Genomic DNA, 23201 nt, shown 5'->3' with positions numbered 1-23201 from the left:
GACTATGAGGCTAATGGTTCGGTAGATTGAGCTCGGATTTCGCGCTTTAGATTAGGTCAAACAAACAGAAAACATACATTTTAATTCATAAAAATATCTTCTAAGCCGAAAAAACCCAGACAACTCAAAACATTATGAATAAAATCAGTCTTGATAAAGAAGCGGTTAGCTTCGGAACCGGTAGACATTATAATTAAGTTTAAAGTAAGTAATAATAAAATATTTATAGTGATTTTAAAACAAAGTTAGATTTTAATTATTATCAGTATGTTTTGTTTATGCAGTCGGCGTTGACTTTCAGCAATCAAGGGATATTTGAGTAGCAGAGGAAGTGACGTAAGAAAAGCAGATCAATTTCCGGAGATACAATATTCCAGCAGATTGCGGTCAACCAATACGCGTGAGACAGTTTTGGAATTCACCAACCGGTAGTTGGTACTCTAACTACATCAATAAAATGTACATTCGTCTGAGAGCACGCATGTCGACTGCATTCACTCTTCTTTTGCCAATTTCATGCTTCACTTTCATACACTAGAGTTGGAACCAGGACTCTATTGTGTACTGCCAGTTAAGCTTTCGCTGATAGGGTTTGAGAAATATAATCAGACCTCAGAGAAGGCGTAATCAATACGATGTCGAGCCACACTCGACATGGGAATGTCAAGGGTTAAATCAAGATAAATCGACTTTGAAATGTACCTACGTCATTCCGGTCACGCGGGGTACTGACGTAAAAAAGGTTTCTTCACAGTATTAAAAGGAAATTATCAAAAGCCCAGAATGAATGAGAAAAAAACATAATTATCAACTAAATAGTATGCAAATATAAATTGCCAGAAGGTCCACACTGTATTTTTTTATTTATTATTATTTTATTTACTTACGCAGAATAAATGGAATGTACCCGGATCTATCTAAACAGAACTGCAAAGGCGCTTACCTGAAAACAAAGAAAAATCAAATTATTTACCACATTTTTAATGACATCTCAACATAGATGCAGAAGAATATAGAAATCTGGGTATTTACAGGACTTATGACTTGTCAAAGGCTGGTTAGTGATCGCTTTGCACACGTGAAACATTCACCATTGTAATCATGATTGACAACCACACTTCTCAAATTTTAGAAGATGTATTTATGTATCAATTGATACCTTCCTGCACATGCTAAATCTTCGGCACCATCAATGGTTGAGTTATGTAAGTTAATTTTTTAATTAGCAAAGATCTTTACGAAATGTGTATTCATTCTTCCCTAATTATTTTACATACTAGGAGACGCCTGAAAACATCATTTTAATTTTTTTACATATCCTGCATTTATAAGTCATTTTGTTCAGACATATCAATAAAATGTTAGTAATGTTAGCATACAACAGCAGATATCCTTAGTGTTTGTTGGTCTTCGGGCAGACTTACAACACATGTGATTAACAACTGGTGTAGGTGTTAAATGTCCTATGGTAGTGATGTATAGTCTTGTTTGCACGCTGGTTTAGTGGCTGTCCTGGCGAAATGAAGTGCACCTTTTGAAATTGGTGGACATAAATCTTGGAAAGTGGCTATATACACCTAGGTGTTTGCTAAACTTTATTTGATTGCTTTAGCGGGTTTTTAATAGCAGTAAAGTAGATAAAAAGTAATATTTTTATGTTATAAAAATTTGAGGCTAATGAAGGTTTGCAATAAGCCAGTATTATTGGTATTATTTATTGATTTGGCGTTTAATTTGCAGAACTCCATTTTAATTTATATATTAATATTTAAATCAAACACAGATTTTTTGAGTCTACTAAGTTGTACTTTATTTTTTAAAAAAACGTATAAAAATTAACATTGTAACAATTGTTTCGCCTAGTTATGGCATTTTCAAACAAATTTGAAGATTAATAAGGACCGTCAGTCCTAACCGCCAACTCTCATAACTAGGCTAAACGATTGTCACAATACAGTATTAATTTGAATTTAAAAAAAATTGTGTTTGATTTAAAAATCAATACATAAATTATTGGTTTTAAAAATGGTACCATTAAAAATGCTGAAAATAATTGCGGTAAAATCCCAAAACATTCCACTACCGGCTTTTGTATTAAAAAATACATTATTATAAAACCAAATTCTGCAGACAAACATTTCTAGCGAAATTCTGACCAGTTTGAACGCGACTAATTAATTTAATAGCCGATGTAGCCGGCGTTAAAAATCAATATGGCGTGTAACGGTTGCAATATATTCTGGCATTCGTGGCATAAATTCAAACAGTGATAATATAAATCTTTATGTAAACTAAATAAAGGATATGAAAATACTTTTTTGCGGGCAACTCACGATAAGGACAAGGTGTGTCGTGCCGCGAGAAAAATTACTTGGCAAGGAAATTAAATTTACTCGGTGAGCAGTTTGTGGATTTTAGTATAAATTAAATAAATATTATTTCAAAGCGTGGAAAAAAACATTTGAACGCTCCAAACACAACAGACGCGAAGCATTTTTGTCGAGTCAGCGAAAAAAAAACATATTTAATGTTTTACGAAATCAGCCACATCTCGTTCTGAGAAATTTTAGTATGTAGTAAAGGTGACACGACAAATTATGTTGATATTTGGTGGAATTCTTAAATTTTGTTCGACTATTAATTTTAATAGAACAAAAAAACAGCGACTCACAAATGTGACAAATAACAAGGTTTAATCCCTCTTTTTATGGTCTTCCATGTTCGAAGGTGAAATTTTTTACAGGTGAATTCAATCAATAACCTATGATCAAACGATTTTAATTTTTTAATAAATGTTTTACTTAGTAAATACCACTATTTCTTAAAATCTACCGTGACACGTGTTTCGGTGCATTCCGCATCATTTTCAAACACCGTATGTGAAGCTAATTCTACCTTCAACATCCCAAGGACCCAACCCTAAAATTTAGAATTAGCTTCACTTACGGTGTTTGAAAATGATGCGGAATGCATTGAAACACGTGTCACAGAAGATTTTAAGGAATAGTGGTATTTACTAATAAAAAATTAATTAAAAATGGATAGATTTTACCACAAAGTGACTGCCGAATCAATTAATGAAATGATTGTAATATTATAGAGGAAGTTGCATATTAATAAGAAACTACATATCTAAAAGAACTGCGCATTCCAGACGACTTGATAACAAGTCTGACGCTTTCATCGACTACAACTGCCATGGGTAAAGTGATCTTACCAGCTCGCAACCGGCGCACTAAATTTAGCGGACGTGCCTTTGCTGTTGCGGACCGATGGCTTGGAATACTTTACCACCAGCAGTTAGAAACAATGAGAGCTAGATGATCTTTAAAAAAAAACTAAAAACGCATTTGCTAAATTATTTCCGCAATTGCTTTCCCGAATTTAATCACAGTGAAGCGCCCTTAGTGAGGTAGTGTATTTTACGAAATTGGCGCTGTAAAAATTATCCAATTTTTTTCATAATTATAAAAAAGTTGATATTTACACGTAGTTTAAGTTTTCCTGTACTATTTTTGACAATGATTATTGACAATGGTTTGTCCGGACTTGGGTATCTCGTTGGGAACTCCTCAGATGCGCGGACGCCTAGGTGAGATTGATTTGGTGGGACAGGCTGCTGTTCCTGTGGGATGCTGATACGGCCAGGACTGTGCTTCCTTCCGAGCGGAACGCACACGTTCTTTTGTGTTTTGTCCTCCCCTTACGGGGGTGGTATTTGGATCCTCTGCCTTTGTTAACCCAGGAAGTCCTTCTTTATTAATGGTTTTTTTTTTCTTCTCTTAATGTATATAACGGTGTTTTTTGTTTTTAAATATTAGTTACTAGTTCTCTACTTTAGTCTTTAAGTCATTGTTTGTGTTCGTCTTAAATTGTATTCTGTTTTTTTTTTATTCTTGGAAACATTGTTATTTTTTTTTTTTTTTGTTGTGTTCTTATTGTTTTTATTTTATTAAAATTAAAAGAGGTAATGAGGGGATCCCGAGGGGTGGGGACGAAGTGTCGGCCTCTGTCCGTACATCCTCCTCCCCCCTCATTAATTGAATAGAGCAATATTTATTTCTTCAGAAATATTTTGAAGATTTTCCTCTATGTGCAGCTGACAGAGAGTCCCTCAGGACTCTATAACTGCTGCGGGTGGATGGTGGGCTCAGATTCCAAAAAAATGATTATTCAGAGGCGATTATTCAAATAGTTAAATAAATATTTACCATTTATACACATAAACCTCGTATATATATATATATATATATATATATATATATATATATATATGTGTGTGTGTGTGTGTGTGTGTGTGTGTGTGTGTGTGTGTGTGTGTGTGTGTGTGTATAACACATTTTATGGCATTACTCGGTAGATTTGTATACAGTCCTTACTGTAATTATTACCTTTATACACGTACGTACATATTTCATGTTGATACAATCAGTGAAAATCTCTTCGGATGCCCTCGATTCCATAGTCCTACAACACGAGCTAGTACGGATCATATATAACTCGTGCGTTTTTATAGTCTCGGTTCATTAAGGTGGCTGCCATAATACGAGCAGTAGTAACTCCTCACACCGAAGTAGGTACTGGTGAGCCGCGGGCTGACTTGTCCCCCTAATGAATGTTACACTCGTTACGAGAATTATAGTGCCGCCAAATATAGCCTATTAATAATATTTACTGGCTAGGTAATACATCTTATCAACGGGGTTTTCGGTCTTATTATTTTATGTATGAACGCGTATAAAATACGAGCATATCAAATGATGTTCTTTAATATCCTTAGTAACTACATTACCAACATAACTATTACAAGTTCTGATCGTAAAAAGTTGTTTGCTTCACTGATCACTATAAGCAAAAATATGTTTGGAATATTGATTGAGATTTATAATATAATTAGTTGTTATTTTATTATATATATATATACATAGTTGAGTTTAACCAAACTGGGCGGCGTTAACATTTATTTTAAGCACATATGATACAGAGCGACGTTAATTTATTTCCTGCAATGTTTAAGCGTTTAGATTATAGAATGAATAACCTAACCACGTAAAAAATACGCAATCAATAACCTTCCTTCTGAGATATTTCTAATTATCCTTGGAAGCATTTCAGTCCAACGTTTCACCTTTCCTTGATACTTCTCCCTCTCCTCTACAGCTCCACAGGATTACTGTCTTCCTTATTTTTATCAATTTATATTTATACATAATTTTCACTTATAAGCATGTACAATCACTATATCTATCTGCCTACTTCTTTCAAACAGCTGTATGTACAAACCTTGACCTAACACTAGTCTATATTTGTTTGGTTGAAATATATTGATTAATGGCAATAAAAACCTTCCAGTGTTCAATTACTGTATAAGAAGTTTAATAAATAACTAAATATCGGGTTCGTAATTCCGCCTCTACTTTATTTTCAGCAAAAAGGGGATAATCCTTCAAACTTTTGATAAAAAAAAATATACAATATAGTAGATTCTAACCTCAACAAATGATTTTTTACATCTCATTCTAAAGCCACATCAGTCAGTAACGAAATCGTAATGCGAATCTTGTATTATACTAGAAGACTGATACCTGCCGTCCCATTCAGACGCCGAGAACATTTTCTGCACAGTTCTGGGACGCAAAGCCGGGAATCTCTACCTGAACGCGTGCATTATCTCCGAACAGGTAGTCTCTCGAAGGGAGCGCGCATAATGGTCGCTATCGTAGCGGAGCATTGTTGGGGCAAAGGACCCCGAGCAGGTGGGAGAAATCCTTCAGGTGTGCAGCGCTCAGAAAGGAGATACGAGGAAGTGGTAGATGTGCACCAATATGCAGAATGCGACTACACAAAACGCAACTAAAATACTCGGTAAATGAACACAATGCAAGGTAACTTTGTGGAAAGCTGGAGGTTATACGAAAGAACCCAAAACCGCCGAGGGTTTGGATTTGTTTTCAAACATAATAAATTAACTAACTAACTAACTAACTAACCATCACGCCGCTTCCCCGCAGGGGTAGGCAGAGAGAATCGAACTCCACACCACTCTGTCTTTGCAAACATTCTTCGCCTCTTCTACATTCATGCATCTCCTCGTACATACCCGACGATTATTACGACTCCTGACCCGGCAAAAAAATAAAATAATAATAATAATAATAAATTATATTATAGACGTTGAGACATTTACATGACTGACGATCATTGAATGCATTAAGAGATCACTATTCACACTATGTTACTTTCACCATTATGCGCATTATTGACACGTGTTTCGATGCATTCCAGTATTTCTAATCCGAAGTGAGTTAAAAATAATAAATCGTTTCTTAACCAATTTCTTCCATTAGGACCCAATGTACGATAAATCGGAACTTAATTTTCTTTAAACCCGGATAACATTCAACGCACTTGATTTTATTGTTGTTTTAAACACCGTTTTTGTGTTGAAAAAATAAGGTTTGTCTCGAAATAAATATATGGTTTTGAAAATAAAAGATTTTTTGAAAGGCAAGAAGTATATATAAAAATAATTTTTCAACATATTTTGCCAGCGAGCTAACGTTCATATATATCTCTTCAAATTTTCTTTTTGTTTCTTTCACCGTTTCTTTTCATTATTTTTATTCTTATTTGTTTATTATTTTAATTTTTTTTTAATGTTGTAAAACATATATGGCTGATTAAGTATTGCACCCACCACTTAGTCAAGCTAGAATAAAGAGCTATTATTATTTTTATATTATTATATTCTTAGAAAAAAAATGTACCCTATAGCGGCCAGTCGCATTCTGAATTTGAACATTTGAGATCTCAGCCTTAATGTACGACGTGACGAGTGATATTGAATATGACGGAATGGTCCCACGATAGCGAGCGCGGGTTTCGTCTCTCGGTGCGCGCCTCTCCGTTCCGGACCAGTTGAGGAGAAACCAGATAGCAGGTAAAATAAAACCATAAACGTAATTGCAGGGCGCACGACCGGCCCAACACTCAGACGTCCATAGTTCTGCCCGACGCGGACCTGTCCTTTGGTATTCACGGAACCGAAACATACCATAAACTCGCCGACGACAAAAAAGAATGAACGCTTTATAATTCTCCAGTGAAAGCTCTAAAATGACACTCCCAACGATAAAATATACCAAAGAGTGAGCCGTAGAGTGAGACTATACACTGTCGGTAACTAGCCGCGTTTTTGCGTCAATTTTAAGGATTTTTTCATTATATTATAGACTAAATCAGTGATTTTCGTCCGCCTCCGTAGTGTTATAGTTGGCGAGTTTATCTGCCATGCTAGAGGTCCTGGATTCGATTCCCAGGGGGGGTTGAAAAAAATATTAGTGATTTTATACTATAATATTTATTTAATATTACCCTGGATCAGTCTCTGAAGCGCAGGACGGCTGTCCAAACTCAAAACACAGTAAGGGACATTTTTTGTAGTACGTTTTTTTATGCATTTTTGGACTAAGTAGATTCTACTTAGTCCAAAAATGCAAAAAAACGTACTACAAAAAATGTCCCTTACTGTGTTTTAAGTTTGGACAGCCGAGGAGTGTTTGTTTTAATTTATTGTATTTTTCGAATAACTGTGTTTAAATATTTATATTATTATTAAATCCTTTTCCTAAAATTTCGACTGACAAGATCGTGAAATTAAATTTTAAGAAAAAAATACGTGACGTGATTTTATTTTGTATGGTGAAGAGTAACATTAAAAGACATGTCTGATGGCGTTAACCCTAGTCTATATGGGTAACAACATATTGACACGGATACTGTTTTTGTATGTATTAAAATCACATTTGTGAAGTAAAAGTACATTTCGCTCACTCCTTTCAAGAACGTCATAAATCAAAAACCGTCAATTTTCAGTGGTGCATGTTTTCGGAATGCCCAGAAAATGTTCTATATCCCAGCAAAAGCGGCATATTTTTAACTTAATATTTACCCGCTACAGGGCAGAAAGTGTTGTTTTTGCATTTTAAAGAAAAGGTATTGTTTATTTTTTTTTTTAAATATAAATATATTTTTCAAATGTAGAAAAAACCTTCAGGTTTTACCTAAAAAAACCTAAGAAGATCTATTGCACAGTAAAAAGTTCAATAAGTGGCTTGATATTTATTTTAATACATTGTATTATATTTTTAAACTTTAAAAACGTTCTCCTGAAAAATCAAGTTTTTTTATTTATGACGTTCTTGAAAGGAGTGAGCGATATACATATTTACGAGGAATTTTCTTTCATTCAAGATAGGTGAAATAGTTATTGGATATTGGCGCGTAAAATTTGAACGTAATCCGTTACGTGTCGTCCACGCTGATTCCGATTGGCATGTCTGTGACGTACTATTACCGCCGGGTGCGGGGTAAGGGGAGGGCAGGGGAGCGGGGGGACGATCAGCTGCTTCCTCCCGCCCACCCTTCCTCACCTCCCTCCCCTGCACAGTCAGAATAACGTAGTGTAGCGCATTATTCCATCATTTGCAGCGCACACCCACACACACTCAGCTGACAGACATGCGAATATGTACACGCAAACGCACACGTGCACAGGCCATCAGCTGCTGTTCGCGCCATTACTAGCGGAACAGAGATAGTAGAAACTATAATATAGAAATTGCTACATACATACGCAGATGATAACTGCTAATTTTTATTAACTGTAGAGTTATTGTTGTACTAAACGTACAGATTCCAATAATTCAGTAAAAATCTGTGCTGACTAATTTCTATAGCCTTAATTATTTTCCTTTGGAAATAAATGAACATTTTCATATGTTTTAAGTTATTTACTGACATTTCTTGGTGGGACTGCATTTTTATAATAAAACAACTGTAAAATTTTGTTTTTATTTGACCAGTGACCGAGTTTCCCCAATGACCCAGGCTGATGATGTCGATAATGACGAACTCCGGTCACTGACCAAATTAAATAAAAGTGGAAAAAAGTATATACATACAAATAGTAAGTAGATGAAGAAGAATATGGAAGTCTGAGTATTTTAGGAACAGTTTTTTTACACGAAATACCACATCTTTGACATCTCGACATAGATGAAGAAGAATTCGGAAGTCATTCTACCCTTAATTAATAACCACACTACTCAATTTTTAATATATATATATATATATATATATATATATATATATATATATATATATATATATATATACATATATATATATATATATATATATATATATATATATATATATATATATATATATATATATATATATATATATATATATATATACATATATATATATATAACGTGGTAATATTTTCCTTTTGAAAATTAAGTGTAAATAATATGTAAAGTGGGTGTATAATAATAAAATAAACAATGTGTTGCTTTGTAATTAAAGTTTATTCTTAATTTATCTTTATAATAATTTTTATATCTATCTATCTATCTATCTATCTGATTCTGACAGTTAATTTTTCCTATCGGATCTCTTTTGTTTAATTCTGTGCGACGCATGCGGCATCTGGTGGTAGAACTGTTTTATGTAGGTACTTTTTGTAAGTACTTAATAAAATGTATAGGTAGGTACCTAGTTATTTTATTACATCTCCCCCCTTGGGGATGAAAATTCATAGTAAAATTTTCACTCGTCCTCCGGATCATCTTCTTGTAGTGAAGGGACTGGTATAAGTTTAGTGATATGATAAAGTTTTTTTTTTTTCTTTCTTTCTTTCTTTTTTTTCCTTCTTTTTTTTTTTTTTTTTCTTTCTTGTTTTTTTTTTCTTTCTTTCTTTTTTTCCGTTCTTTTTTCTTTCTTTCTTTTTTTGTATTTTTTTTTTCTTGACCCTTTTAAAGTAGACACAGTTTTTCTCAATCCATTTGTTTTTTTCTTTTGAATTCCTTCATTTTTATTCAGATCTCTTAAAGTATCTTCTAATATAACCAAATGTACAACTTTTAATTGTTCATCTGCATTTTTATTCGATTCTAAAACTGGATTCCGGCTTAGACAATCTACTTCTAAATTCTTCTTTCCTGGAGTATATTTTATTTCATCTTTCGTAGAAGTTTTATCTACTTTATTTTTATTTTCATTTTTCAAGCACTGTTTCTGTGTTATTTGTATGTCTTCATTTTTATTCTGATCTTTTGAAATATCTTCTAATTTAACCAAATTTACAACTTTTAATTGTTCATCTGCATTTTCATTCGATTTTAATACTGGATTCCTGCTTAGACAATCTACTTCTAAATTCTTCTTTCCTGGAGTATATTTTATTTTATCTTTCGTAGAAGTTTTTTCTACTTTATTTTTATTTTCATTTTTCAAGCACTGTTTTTGTGTTATTTGTATGTCTTCATTTTTATTCTGATCTTTTAAAATATCTTCTAATTTAACCAAATTTACAACTTTTAATTGTTCATTTGCATTTTCCTTCGATTCTAATACTGGATTCCTGCTCATACAATCTGCTTCGAAATTTTTCTTTTCTGGAGTATATTTTATTTTATATTTTGTAGAAATTTTTTCCACATTATTTTTATTTTCATTCTTCAAGCACTGTTTCTGTGTAATTTGTAAATCTTCATTTTTATTATTAATCTTATCATCCTCTTTTGTTTTAAACCAGCACGTTGCTTCAGAGTGATATCGAGTTCCCTTATTTAAATTTTCACAAATCTTACATGGACTTTTATCTTTAATTTTATCACTAGTTCTTAGATTTCCACGTCTTCTTTGATTATCTTCTAATCGTTTTCTTTGATCATCATCTAATTTTTCTCTCTCACTCAGAACATATTGTAGTAATTGTTTTAATACATCTAATGTTTCATAATCCATTTCCAATTAACAAAATTGTCGTTTTATAACGTGGTAATATTTTCCTTTTGAAAATTAAGTGTAAATAATATGTAAAGTGGGTGTATAATAATAAAATAAACAATGTGTTGCTTTGTAATTAAAGTTTATTCTTAATTTATCTTTATAATAATTTTTATATCTATCTATCTATCTATCTATCTGATTCTGACAGTTAATTTTTCCTATCGGATCTCTTTTGTTTAATTCTGTGCGACGCATGCGGCATCTGGTGGTAGAACTGTTTTATGTAGGTACTTTTTGTAAGTACTTAATAAAATGTATAGGTAGGTACCTAGTTATTTTATTACATATATATATATATATATATATATATATATATATATATATATATATATATATATATATATATATATATATATATATATATATATATATATATATATATATATATATATATATATATATATATATATATATATATATATATATATATATATATATATATATATATATATATATATGATCAATCTTATGACACAGTTCATATGAGTCTAAAACACGCATCTACGATACGTTGGATTGAGAAAGCTAGACCCTTTTAAATAAAGAAAAATAAGCCCAGTTAATACCCAGACTTCCATATTTTTCTTCATCTATGTTGAGATATTAAAATGTAATTTTGTCATCTTTACGAGAAAATTGTTTTATTGTGTAATGGCGTCCTGGTAAGCACAAATTTGAAGAAGAAAAAGTTGGCGGATATAGCAATTTTTCAAAGCCACGGGTGTTTTAATTGTACGAATGGGTTTTTTTTATTTCCCCTGTACTCGATAACACACTGCCTGATGGGCCCGTTCAGTTGGCGTCTCTTCACCCGGCGCCCAGGGCGAGGGGCGAGGCGAGAGGAAGTCGGAGGGAACGGATCGATGTCCTGTCCGGCAAATAAAAACCGCACCAAATATGGAAACCGTTGCGAGATTCAAAAAAATAAAGCATTTTTTTTTTAATGAGAAATATTTGCGTTTTTATTATTTACACAAATATTTCAATTTTATACTATTTCTGTGAGCCTAAGCGGCTAATTATTAGAAATAGGTATCAAATTGTGGTAGAGTGGGTTCGAACCGAGAAACTCTGACTTAAGAGTCCGCGACACTAACCACGGGACCACAACCCGACACAAGATTTGATCAGTAAACTATAAAATAATATCGTATAGGGTCTGGGAATTCGGTTCTACGATCTAAAAAAGGTCAAAATACTATATACTATATATGTATATAGAACCCAGATTTGTGAACAAAGATTTAGACACACTTAAGATTTAGTGAGTAAAAATCACCGGTCAAATACAAGTTGAAGAAAAATAAAAAATAAAATATTTTCAGGCGTTTCCTAGTATGTAAAATAATTCGGAAAGAATCCTCATACATTTCATAAAGGTATCTGCTAATTAAATAACTTACTCAACTCAACTATAGATGGTGCCGAGAACCAGCTTGTGAATGATGGTTGAATTGAAACATAGATATCCGAAATTTGAGTAGTGTGGTTGTTAATCATGGGTAAAATGGTGAATGTTACAGTTGTACAAAGTGATCACTTAAACCAGGTCGTAAGCCCTCTAAATCCCCAGACTTCCATAGTCTTCTCCATCTGTATTAGATCTCTGCATCAAAGACGGGTCCAGAAATCTAACTTATCTTGATACCCATATGGTCACCGATGATATATTTTTTTCTGGAGTTATCGACATTATTTCTGGAAATATATTCGTACGACACACATAAATGTGTCGTTACGACCCAGCAATTAATTTAAGGTTATGAGGCAATTATTGAAGGTTTTATTATCAAGTCGGATGCACTTGGCACAGATTCCCTTCTACCAAAAGTGTGTCGAATCCGTACGGCATTTAACCAAAAAACTACGCTGGTACATTCCACAGAATGTCGCTGGCAGCAAAAAAGACGGGCGCCACATTCCTCTACATAATACGCTGTTTTAGCATTAATTTGACATATACCGCTCCACCGAAGTATGTACTTAATGATCGCAAAAAGAACAGCTCAAATAATTATGTGCTTTTTTGGTAATTTATAGTGAGGAGGGTATTAGTATAGTAGGATTGTTAGCCTATATTTATATAAATTGACTCGCCGGAATGTATATATTTTAAAGTTCCCAGTCTAATTGCCAGGGCAACTGACACCTTAGCGCTCCCACGAGTAGAACAAACTCTAAACAAAGTTCTCATATTTATCGCTCATCAAAATTGGTTATCGATGAATATAGGGATTTTGATATGTTCAACTCGACATCGTCAGCATTAACATTGTAAGTCGACATTGATATCGTGGTGTGTCACTCGTTTCGTACGATTTGTCTTTGTCGCGAGCAAATTTAATCTTTCCCCTTTCCCCCCTTTCTTCCTTCCTGTCCCTCTTCGTGGTATTTTTACAAATTTACACATGGGGAAATTTGTAATCGGAACAGTACAAGTACTTGTTTTGTAATAGTCTACGTTAATAACTTGATGTAACTGTTCTGTTAAATTCCCCAAATAAATGAAAATAAAAGTGATTGGGTATAAATTAAAATCAGAATTTTCGGAAAAATTTCCCATAATCAAAAGATACATCTGTGCTATGATTGGGAGCGGAAGTGTCTCAGTTGCGCACTGTTATTCTATCACTCTCATCCAGAACGTCTCTTTCTTGCGTACACATCCTTTGGAGAGTTGGAACTTATTTATACCACGTTTAATTTCAGAAACGATAACTTCCTCAGCCTCTTTTATGATGAAACAGCGATAATAGGGGCTGAGAAGTAGAAATATTTCTGACGTTTATAAGAACAGCAGTCGGTTTATACAGGGCGACATTTTTTAATTAATTTGATTGTATAACACAGCCGACAAATCTAATTTTATTTTAGTGTAAAATAGTGACAATCGCGTCACATAGTGGGGTATTTTGTAAGTGACTATCAAAGACTGGAATTAGCAGTATAATTAATATAACATACGTTAAAAACGATCATACTAAGTAAAAGTATTCAATGTTCAGTTAGGTACTCCGTTATAAGTCGCAAGATGCAATGGATCTTCGAACATACTCAACCTATAAAGGATTGTATTAGACTCGTTTTGTATTTATAACGCCAATACTTATAATAATTAATATTTTCGTTCATCATTTTCTTTTGGAAAATTCGCCTTCGAAAAAACTTTGGACTCACACTGACGGACGTCTGACAAACGAATCTGTATGAATCCTGTGTCAATTGTTGAGTTAGTGAATCAATGTGTATCATAATGTTTTCAGCTGAGCCCTGGAGAGATTCTGCGACTGTCACAGGACACAAGGCGGAGAGAGGCACGTGGCCGCGAGATTCCGGTGATAACCGGAATATCCGTTGGACATCATCAGCAACCAACTGCTTATATTAAAGCCAAATGTTTATTCAGATTATTATCGTAATACTTCTGTCTTGTGATGTGTTACGCGCGTAGCTCGGTTAATTGGGACAAATCGTGCAAAAAGTTAATCAGATCCTGTTGAACTTGGAGCTAAATATTTTACCTACACTGGCTCTATCTAATCTACAAAATAAATCAATGCGTAATTGTTGACATAGAGAAGAATGGCCAAAAACGTATACCTGTTATGTCAAGTGTCTTCAGCTATTATTTTTTTGCATTTCTCGTATTGGTATCGCGCGTTTTGAGAGAGTAAAACGATATTATTTGATCTAATATTGGTCAGAAATCGAAAAATGATGCATACGTGGCAATTTACAGATACTTACCTTGAATATTTAAAATAATAAAACTAACTACATATTTAAATTTAATGATAAAAGTAACAAACTGACGTTTCGTGAACGAAGGAAAGCATAATAAAAGTGCACTAACAACAGTTTTTCACATTTCTACTTATTGTCATTGGAAATATCGTTAAACAAGACTAAATTGGCTTACGTTTGTACCGTCAAACGCTGGGGACATAGTAATTTTAAATAGATGAGGGTAGAAAACAGAAGATCAACCGCTTCATTTTATTGTATGAATTTCTCGTTTTAGGGTCAAACTTTTATCTGGTTTTATAAATATATACTCGTACTACTTTTCGCTAGCTGACAAATGGTTCATAGATATTATAACCAGTTTGTCTCAAATTGAAAAATAGTCAAACATACTTGTAATATGGTGTTTGTGCAAAGACAATAAAAATCCCGAGTCCCTTAAGGATTTCAATTTTGAAATTAACTATTTTAAGTATTTTTGGGCTTGAGCTGATTTCATTTTCAAGTTCTATTTGTACAATTAATAATAGACTTTTTTTAAATTTTGACAAAAACATTTGTTTATTAAAAGTCACATTACGGTAATATCTATCCGTCGTTAAATTTAACAAAAAAATAAGTTAATAAATAAATAAACTACATCTAACTAACTTCATTACTAAATTACAATCATTGAATTGTTTAAATCATGCCTCTAACGAGATAGCGAGTGCCTAGAATTTTTCACTCAAGAATCATATGAAATTATAATAACTTTACTCATAAAAGTAAAACCACTCACAAGTAGGGATAGACTACAAAACTTATAAAGCTAGAGCCGTGTGGGAACATGATAAGCGGTGTTGCATGAGCCGTAGCTAGATTACACAGATTCACTTGGACGTTGGGTAATTCCAAAAAATAACGGTAACATGACAAATACGGTGACTGATAACAGTTGAGCGCTAAGTACAATATTTCATGGTATTTTAAGGAAAACTAAATTACTAGAGTAAACTTTGAATTTTAAAACATAGTTCTCTTTGAATATGGTTCGACTACCATTTTCATCGAATGTGGTTTTCAGGATAGTTTCCCTTTAAATTTATAATGCGTATTCTCCAATTTATTTCTCCCGGCCGAGTAGGGAGCATACCTGCCCCGAGGTCGGGTATAACAGTGCGCTTCGCACCCAAAAGTGAGCGACCTTCCGGGAAGCGAGGCTCGACCCCATCCAACTTAAACCAAATTAAATATTCAGGACTCATTTCCAAACGTATTTGTGTTTCAAGAATAATTATTAATAAGAATAAATAGTATGAATCCGTGCCCAAAAAATATACCTGGAGTTTATACGGGACAGTAGAGAGAACGCCAAAAGAAATGCGTCACCTGAATGGAAAAATACCCTAAGTCGCATTTATTTTCATTATTGCATTGTGTCATTTATGCTATGTATAACGCCTACTCGGCTGTCCAAACTCAAAACACAGTAAGGGACATTTTTTTGTAGTACGTTTTTTTTGCATTTTTGGACTGAGTAGATGCTACTTAGTACCAAAATGCAAAAAAAACGTACTACAGAAAAAATGTCCCTTACTGTGTTTTAAGTTTGGACAGTCGTACTGAGGTGAATGTAGTTGGAAAAAGGAGCAGAGGAAGACCGAGAAAAACTTGGCACTATCAGGTATGTCAAATACTTGAAAGCGGTCAGGTGCGGAGTCGAAATATTCGACGGGTATGTACGAGGAGATGCATGAACGTGGAAGAGGCGAAGAATGTTTCCAAAAACGAAGTGGTGTGACGTTCTATTCTCTCTGCCTACCCCTGCAGTAAGCGGCGTGATGGTAAAGTTAGTTAGTTAACACCTACTCCAGGCAACTAGAAACTACTGAAATGCGAATGCTTCGATGGTCAGCTGGAGACAAAATAAAGTGTTCGCATTCGTGGAAGCCTGGCTGTAACAGATCTGAACAGTGACGTAGAGGAAAGGCAATTGAGATGGTAAGTATGGTTTTAGCTTCTGATTGCTCTAGTCATGCCGCGTCTTTTGGCCGACCTCGTTCTGTTCTCCCGTTCACATTTGCCAAATATATTCTCCAAGTCATTCTCTCGTCATCCATTCGCTCCATTTTTGGCAACATTTCTTTATCTTTTCAATTATCCTTAGCTCAGGTATACATATTTAGCTACTCGAAATATCAGGACAAAAGGATAAGGTGCTTTTAGACAGGTAGAAGTACTTATATGTACTAGGCTTAAGTATTCAATTTTAATACATATTTATAAAGGATGAAGGTTGATAAATTTGTGTCGCAGGACTTTGGTTTCATGTTTGGTGGCAGTGCTGAATCTCGACTTTGGGAGGGCCAGAAGCATTTATCGGAAGAAGTTTCATTGTAAAAAAATTAAATACAAAACTAGACGGAAGAATATTACTTTTCGTTTAAGAATAAAAAAATAAAGTCAGGCCGATCATTTTTTTGCTAACAAAAAAAAATACTATGGAATTTAAACGAAAATATATTTTGTTTATAATATTGAAGCATATTAACTTTGTGGATCATATTGATATATTATGTGTATTAATGTGAGTAATACACATAATATCCATAATATCCGTCCGCCTCCGTAGTGTAACGGTGAGCACGCTCGGCTACCGTTCTGGAGGACCCGGGTTCGATTCCCAGAGGGGCTAAAAATAAATATGAGTGATTTTTTCACTGTAATATTTATTAATATTACCCTGGACTGGTACCTGAAGCGGTGGGCTGATCACCTTTCCTTCATGTGTAAACGATCAAGATAACACTGCGTTTATATGACGCAGTGCCCTATGCACCATTGGGGTGCGGATAAGGGTTTTATTATTATTAATGTGAGTGGATCAAAAAACAGTCTTTTTATTTCTCAAAATAATATATGAAAATATATTAAATTAACTAAAGCATTAGATTTAATGAACGCGCCCTTGCTGTTGCAGGCCCGATGGCATAGAATACTCTTCCGCTAGCGGTTAGAACCTGAGAGCGACATGATTTTTTAGAAATAAACAATAAATGCATTTATTAACAGATCATTTCCATAATTTTTACCCTAATCTCAGATTCATGTTTTATAGTTTGGTTAAAGCGTTTTTTCTTGATCAGTGTTTTGGGAAAGTAGAGTTTTGTAAATTATCCAATTTCACAATTAAATACTGCGAACAAACAAATACTGCAAAAATGTATCCTCTATATAGACACGTGGATAGTAGTTAAAAGTTGAATAAAGAAGCCTGGAAATTTTGAAAAAAGAATATTCGATATTAAAACCAAGAACAAAATCCAGAAGTGATGCTGAAAACATGTGGATGTACTTCAAGGTAAAATCAATTATTAATAATACATAATACCAATTACTGTCGTGGCACGATTAATTTATTGTCATCATCGGTGTTTGTATTGTCAAATCAACATTTGATGGTGCACTTCTTTTCAATATTGAGTACATATTTACAATTTTAGTCATCGCGTAGGGATGATAACCATACATTCAGGCGAAGAATTGAACCGTAACTTCAGATACTAGCAAAACATACTCCCACCATGTGGTTACGTTTTACAATCTAGCTACAGGGACTTATGCGACACAGCTTATTATGTTTCTACTCGAGAAATCAAGACCCCATATGCTTTCATTTTTTTCTCATCGGAATGCATAATTTATTTTATACATTTTTTATACAATGTGTAGATAAACGTATAGATCAGATCTTACCTGCTCCACTGATTTTGAGTGGTTGGAATATTGCTATCTTTTAATCCGATGTACTATATTATACAAAAATAAATAATATGATCGCGTGGGTGAATATTTGGTGCATAAAAAACCCGCGTAAACAAGGGATTATGATCTAGAGATCGGAGAAATGGTTCGGTTTCTAAATCACGTAGCAGGCGAGGTGAATGCACGAAGCTGGTGTGGTTGTGTGGTGGTAAGGAAGAGGCGGACACTGACCATACTACTCCGAAGGCCCCGTAGCCGATGGGCCGGTCCGGCTGCACGTCCTGCTGCGGGTGGTGGGCCGGGTGAGGCGGCTGGTAGTAGGGCGCCGCGGCCGCCAGGATGGCCCCCGGAGCGCCGCCAGCCCCGCCGCCCAGCGCGGCCATGGACACGCGCGACTGGCGCGCCGGCCCTCCGACACTCGCCATCCGCTAGGCCTAGCGCCGCATCACCCCTCTCCGGCACTATTCCACCACTGTACACGCGATCTACTGCCGGATACCCGATAGCGAGGAAACGACAATTCACGCGAAAATCATAAAAACATCGCACGCTGTTTCGCACCGCCGAACTTGTGCGCGGACCTCCCTTTGTCACCGTCCGCTCGGACCTTGCCGCACTGGCTTCGGACAGGTATCGCTGTCCGTGAGAGTGGCGATGGAAAGGCGTCAACTGATCATTCTCGTTCGGTGAACAGTTTTCAGGACAAAGGCGTATGGCAACGAACCCAACGACACACGCCCGACGCGCTACGCGGCTCTAGCGGGACTGAGGAGTGGGGAGTGCGGAGTGCGGAACGATTCGGTGGAGGGGGTGCTTGGAACAATGGCGGCGACCAACCCGACAGCTGCTCACCCTGGCGTGGCCTTCGCGTTATTTCTCTGCGTCGATACTACTTTTCTGTATTTGTCATGAAAACAAACAAAAAAATACTGCATACCTAATCAAATTGAAACAATGTAACTATCTTCTTCTACTCCTCCTCCTCACGATAGGATAGCGGTCCCTTTAGCTCGTGCCGTGGATTCCTCTCCATCTGAAACGATCCTGTGACATTCTCAGGTAATCTGGAAAATAAATCTACTATTTTGCTTCCAGCCCTTACTCGCCTGATGGTGAATAACAGTGTTCCGCAAAGTGTGTGCCGCGGTACACTGGTGTAACCGTGGTGATTAGTTAGTGTTCCGCGGAAATATGTCTAGTTTTGTGAAGATAACACATACAACTTACAAATTTTGGTTGCCTGTGCTCAGTTAAGCAGGCTCAAAATTTCAATAATAAATCAATATCAAATAAGCTTTATTTTTTTCTTTGGTGTACCTCTAAAATTTCTTCATTTGGCAGGTGTACCTAAAACAGAAAAAGTTTGCGGAACACTCGTGTATAGAATATTCTATCGTATCTTGATCGTTAACTACATGAGGACAGGGTTCAATCAGTTTTGCACTTCAGATACTAGTCTAGGGTGAAAATAACTTATATGTATTTTTTCAATAAAATAATCAATAAAATAAAAACTTTTTTTCCTCACGAAATAAGGATGTCCTAAAAAAATGGTCCAATATATTTATATAAGTAGTTGTTACATAATAGCATTATTGCGATTTCAACCTCAAATTCGTGAGCAGTTAGTATAAGTGATAAATTTAATCAAAATTTTTACCTTTTTATGATATCTTAATATGACATTAAATTTAAGTAAATATTATTTCATAATATCTTTTAAAATCGTTTTGAAAAGATGAGTTATAAATGCTAAACTTCCGATTAACATATTTAATATCGGCGCATACTTCTCGTGATCGAACACAACGAATACTCCAGCGATGCGGTGGTACGTTTGCGAACTAATTGTAATCGTTGTCATAGAAACGAATTTCAAAAACTAGTGTCGGATGCTTTAGTTTTCGAAAATATTTATTTAAATAGGAAAATCCTTAAATGCTAAACTTTTTTTACATAGCATTCAAATTTTACAAAATTAGTGTCAAACGATTCGCTGAAACAAACTTTTACCAGTTATAAACCAAAATAACTCTTAAATGGAAACTAAACTTTTAAATGCTACTTCTTTAAAAAAAACTTAATTAAGTATTTTATGACAAATGGAATCAAGTTATCCAATTGATTCCAGTAAAATTTCAATATTTACTTATAAAACTTATCAAATGTGAAATAATATATTGGAAGGACATAACATAAGTTAGCTCACAAGCTAGACATACACTGCAAACCATGTGAAAGTTTGATCCTCCATTTTTCTGGGTACATCTCTAGAAAAAGTTCTGATTACCTGGAAAAAAATATCTAGATGGGACAAAGATATGGAAGTGACTACCAACCAGATGAAGCAATCTGGTGGTCAGTAGGAGATGCCTACAAAGCAGCACAGGATCATTTCAGATGAAGAGATATCTCCCACAGGCTAGGGATATCTCTCATAGATGGATTGAGAGAGGGATCTCAAAACTAGAATTTTTATATCAAGAGATGGAAAAGGGGATAAGGATATCGAGAGAAGGGTGAATGCAAGGAATATAATAAATGGTACTTTGAAAACAGTGATTGCTAATAAATTTATATCCATGGAAGCTAAACTGGCTAAACCCTATTGTATGGAAGTGAAGCATGGAGTCGGCAAAATAGTGACGAAAGTAGACTGAATGCAGTCAAAATTCAATCCCTCAGATGAATGTGCAAAATGATGTAATAATAGATGATCAAATAGTGATTTAAGGAAAGAATGCAAGACTTAGATAAGCATTATAGATAAAATTAAGAAAGGTGTGTTGAGATGGTTTGAAAATTAGTCATGATCAAGTATTTAAATTACTTGAAAGTGGTCAGACAGGAGTCAGAATAATAGACTGGTATGTATGAAGAGATGAATGAAGGTGAAAGAAGAGAAGATTGTTTGCAAAGACAGATTGGTGTAGTGGTCTATTCTCTCTGCCCTCCCCTGCGGAAAGCGGCGTTATGGTTAGTTAGTTCTAAACTGACTACGTAACAGAGTGCTAGTGTCAACACTATTTTATAGTGGCAAAACATGTAATTGTTAAAAGAAGGATGGAAGCAGAGTGAATGCTATTGATATGTGATCTCTTGGACGAATGTGTGGGAAATTGATACATGAAATCACATTGAAATGTATGTACATTTAATTGACATATTTAAATTTAAGAATGAAAAATGAAGACATTACAAATTGATGCAAATTTGAGTCAGGAATAATTGAAAATATCGATAAAAGCTCATCAAGGCAGTTTAGACATGTGGAGCGAAAGGATGATAAGGAGTCACTAAGACAGTATATATTTTTGACAAATGTCAATGGGACAGTAGAACGAGGATGGCTAAGAAATATTTGGGACCATCAAATCAATTGAAATCTGAAATCTGGTTTTGTCAAAATCTACATAGTTTATATGACAAGACTAGTATGAATATTGATCAAACTAGGAGTCCACTTTTGGTGTTTCAACCTCTCTGCCTACCTATGCAGAGGCGGCGTGATATTAGTACATAGTAGATAAACTATAACTGTTTTGTGTTTTTGTTTCTTTTTAATACTGGGCAGTCAAATATCTTTGATAATAGTGTATGAAGAAAATAAAACAGACATTACATTTTAAATAAACATTTTATTTTATCACAGTGATTTCCATATGTAATTGATTCAAACATACAATAATGTTTGAATTAAAATATATAAACCGTAGTCACGCCAAAGAATATATAGTTTTGCTTTGGTAATAAGCCATGAATACTAATGCATTACACGAAACATTTAATATTCTATAAATATGTATTATAAAACAAATTTCTACTTATATTATCAGGAATTTAACAAAAAAGTCAACACATAACAGTACTGCCCGGTAGTTATTAAAGCGCATTAATAGTTAACAAAAAGCTCTATGTACATACATATTGAGTGATGCTTTTTTTTACATTTTGTATTCTATCATTACAGTAGAATTCAAAACCCAATAAAACATCATCACTAAATACTTGTCTATAGAGTTTTTCACGGGTCTCTCCAAAATACTTATTACTGCACTTTAGTAGTTACCAAGCAGGGTAATCTTTAAAAAAATATAAATAAAAATATTGCAAGTACATGGAGGATTTCAGGACAAACAGCGATCCCCAAATGGAACATATTCCTAACCTCATGTCAAATAATATAAAAACTACAGTCTAACTGTAGTCTATGGTGAAATCCATAGAAATCGTCACAATATAGAAAATAATTCCATGAAAATGTATTTTTATACATGTAGTTCATTTTTTCTATGGATTTTACATAAGACTATGAGCAAAAAAAGTTAGGATTGTTATATTGGATAACAATGTCCAAAAATAATATTAAAAACCTACATACATGTATTTTATGTACATTATCGGATTTATCAATTGTCATCGGGTAACTAAGTATGGCAAAAAAATATTGAATCACTTTTAAATAAGAAAATCCATGATTTAATACAATTCCTAGTACACTATGTATGTAAAATGACACATTTGAAATATTTTACTGTTATTATCTTATTACAAAATACAATATTTTATACCGACGTTATGTACATAAACATTTATTTCAAAGCTCATTTATTTCATATAAAAAAATACACAAAAGCATTTTGAAAGTTCATTCAGATGCAGACATTTGTATCAGTCTTAAATATTTGTTATTGTGGTTAGTAAAGTATATTGGTTAATTGTTACATTAAAATTTGTCGGTTACATATTTTGTACAGAGTAAATTAAATGAAAATATTTACACAGATTGAGGAAATAGCCTGAGAAGTAGTTGACGAATGAAATCCAAGTTGCGGAACAGTGACTTATCA

The 23201-nt window shown here is 34.2% G+C and overlaps 1 protein-coding gene across 4 annotated transcripts in view; it reads right to left on the bottom strand.

Moving 5' to 3' along the window:
- nmo (serine/threonine-protein kinase nemo) overlaps window positions 1–19118 on the bottom strand; it is a 122903-nt gene extending 103785 nt beyond the window's left edge. For all 4 annotated transcript variants that reach the window (XR_015837357.1, XR_015837358.1, XM_088257860.1 and 1 more), the window contains exon 1: window positions 18583–19118. Coding sequence is in view for 2 of the 4 variants with exons in the window: in XM_088257860.1 (XP_088113986.1) it covers window positions 18583–18776 (194 nt within the window). In the remaining 2 variants the exon portion in view is untranslated. The remainder of the gene's footprint in view (window positions 1–18582) is intronic.
- Window positions 19119–23201: the final 4083 nt, after the last annotated feature.

This window comes from Brachycentrus maculatus, unplaced genomic scaffold, assembly GCF_059751285.1.
Source record: "Brachycentrus maculatus isolate JH-2025_06_01 unplaced genomic scaffold, ASM5975128v1 h1tg000088l, whole genome shotgun sequence".
NCBI lineage: Eukaryota > Metazoa > Arthropoda > Insecta > Trichoptera > Brachycentridae > Brachycentrus > Brachycentrus maculatus.
The sequence above is the reverse complement of the archived record's forward strand: the minus strand, read 5'-3'. Positions and strand labels throughout refer to the sequence as shown.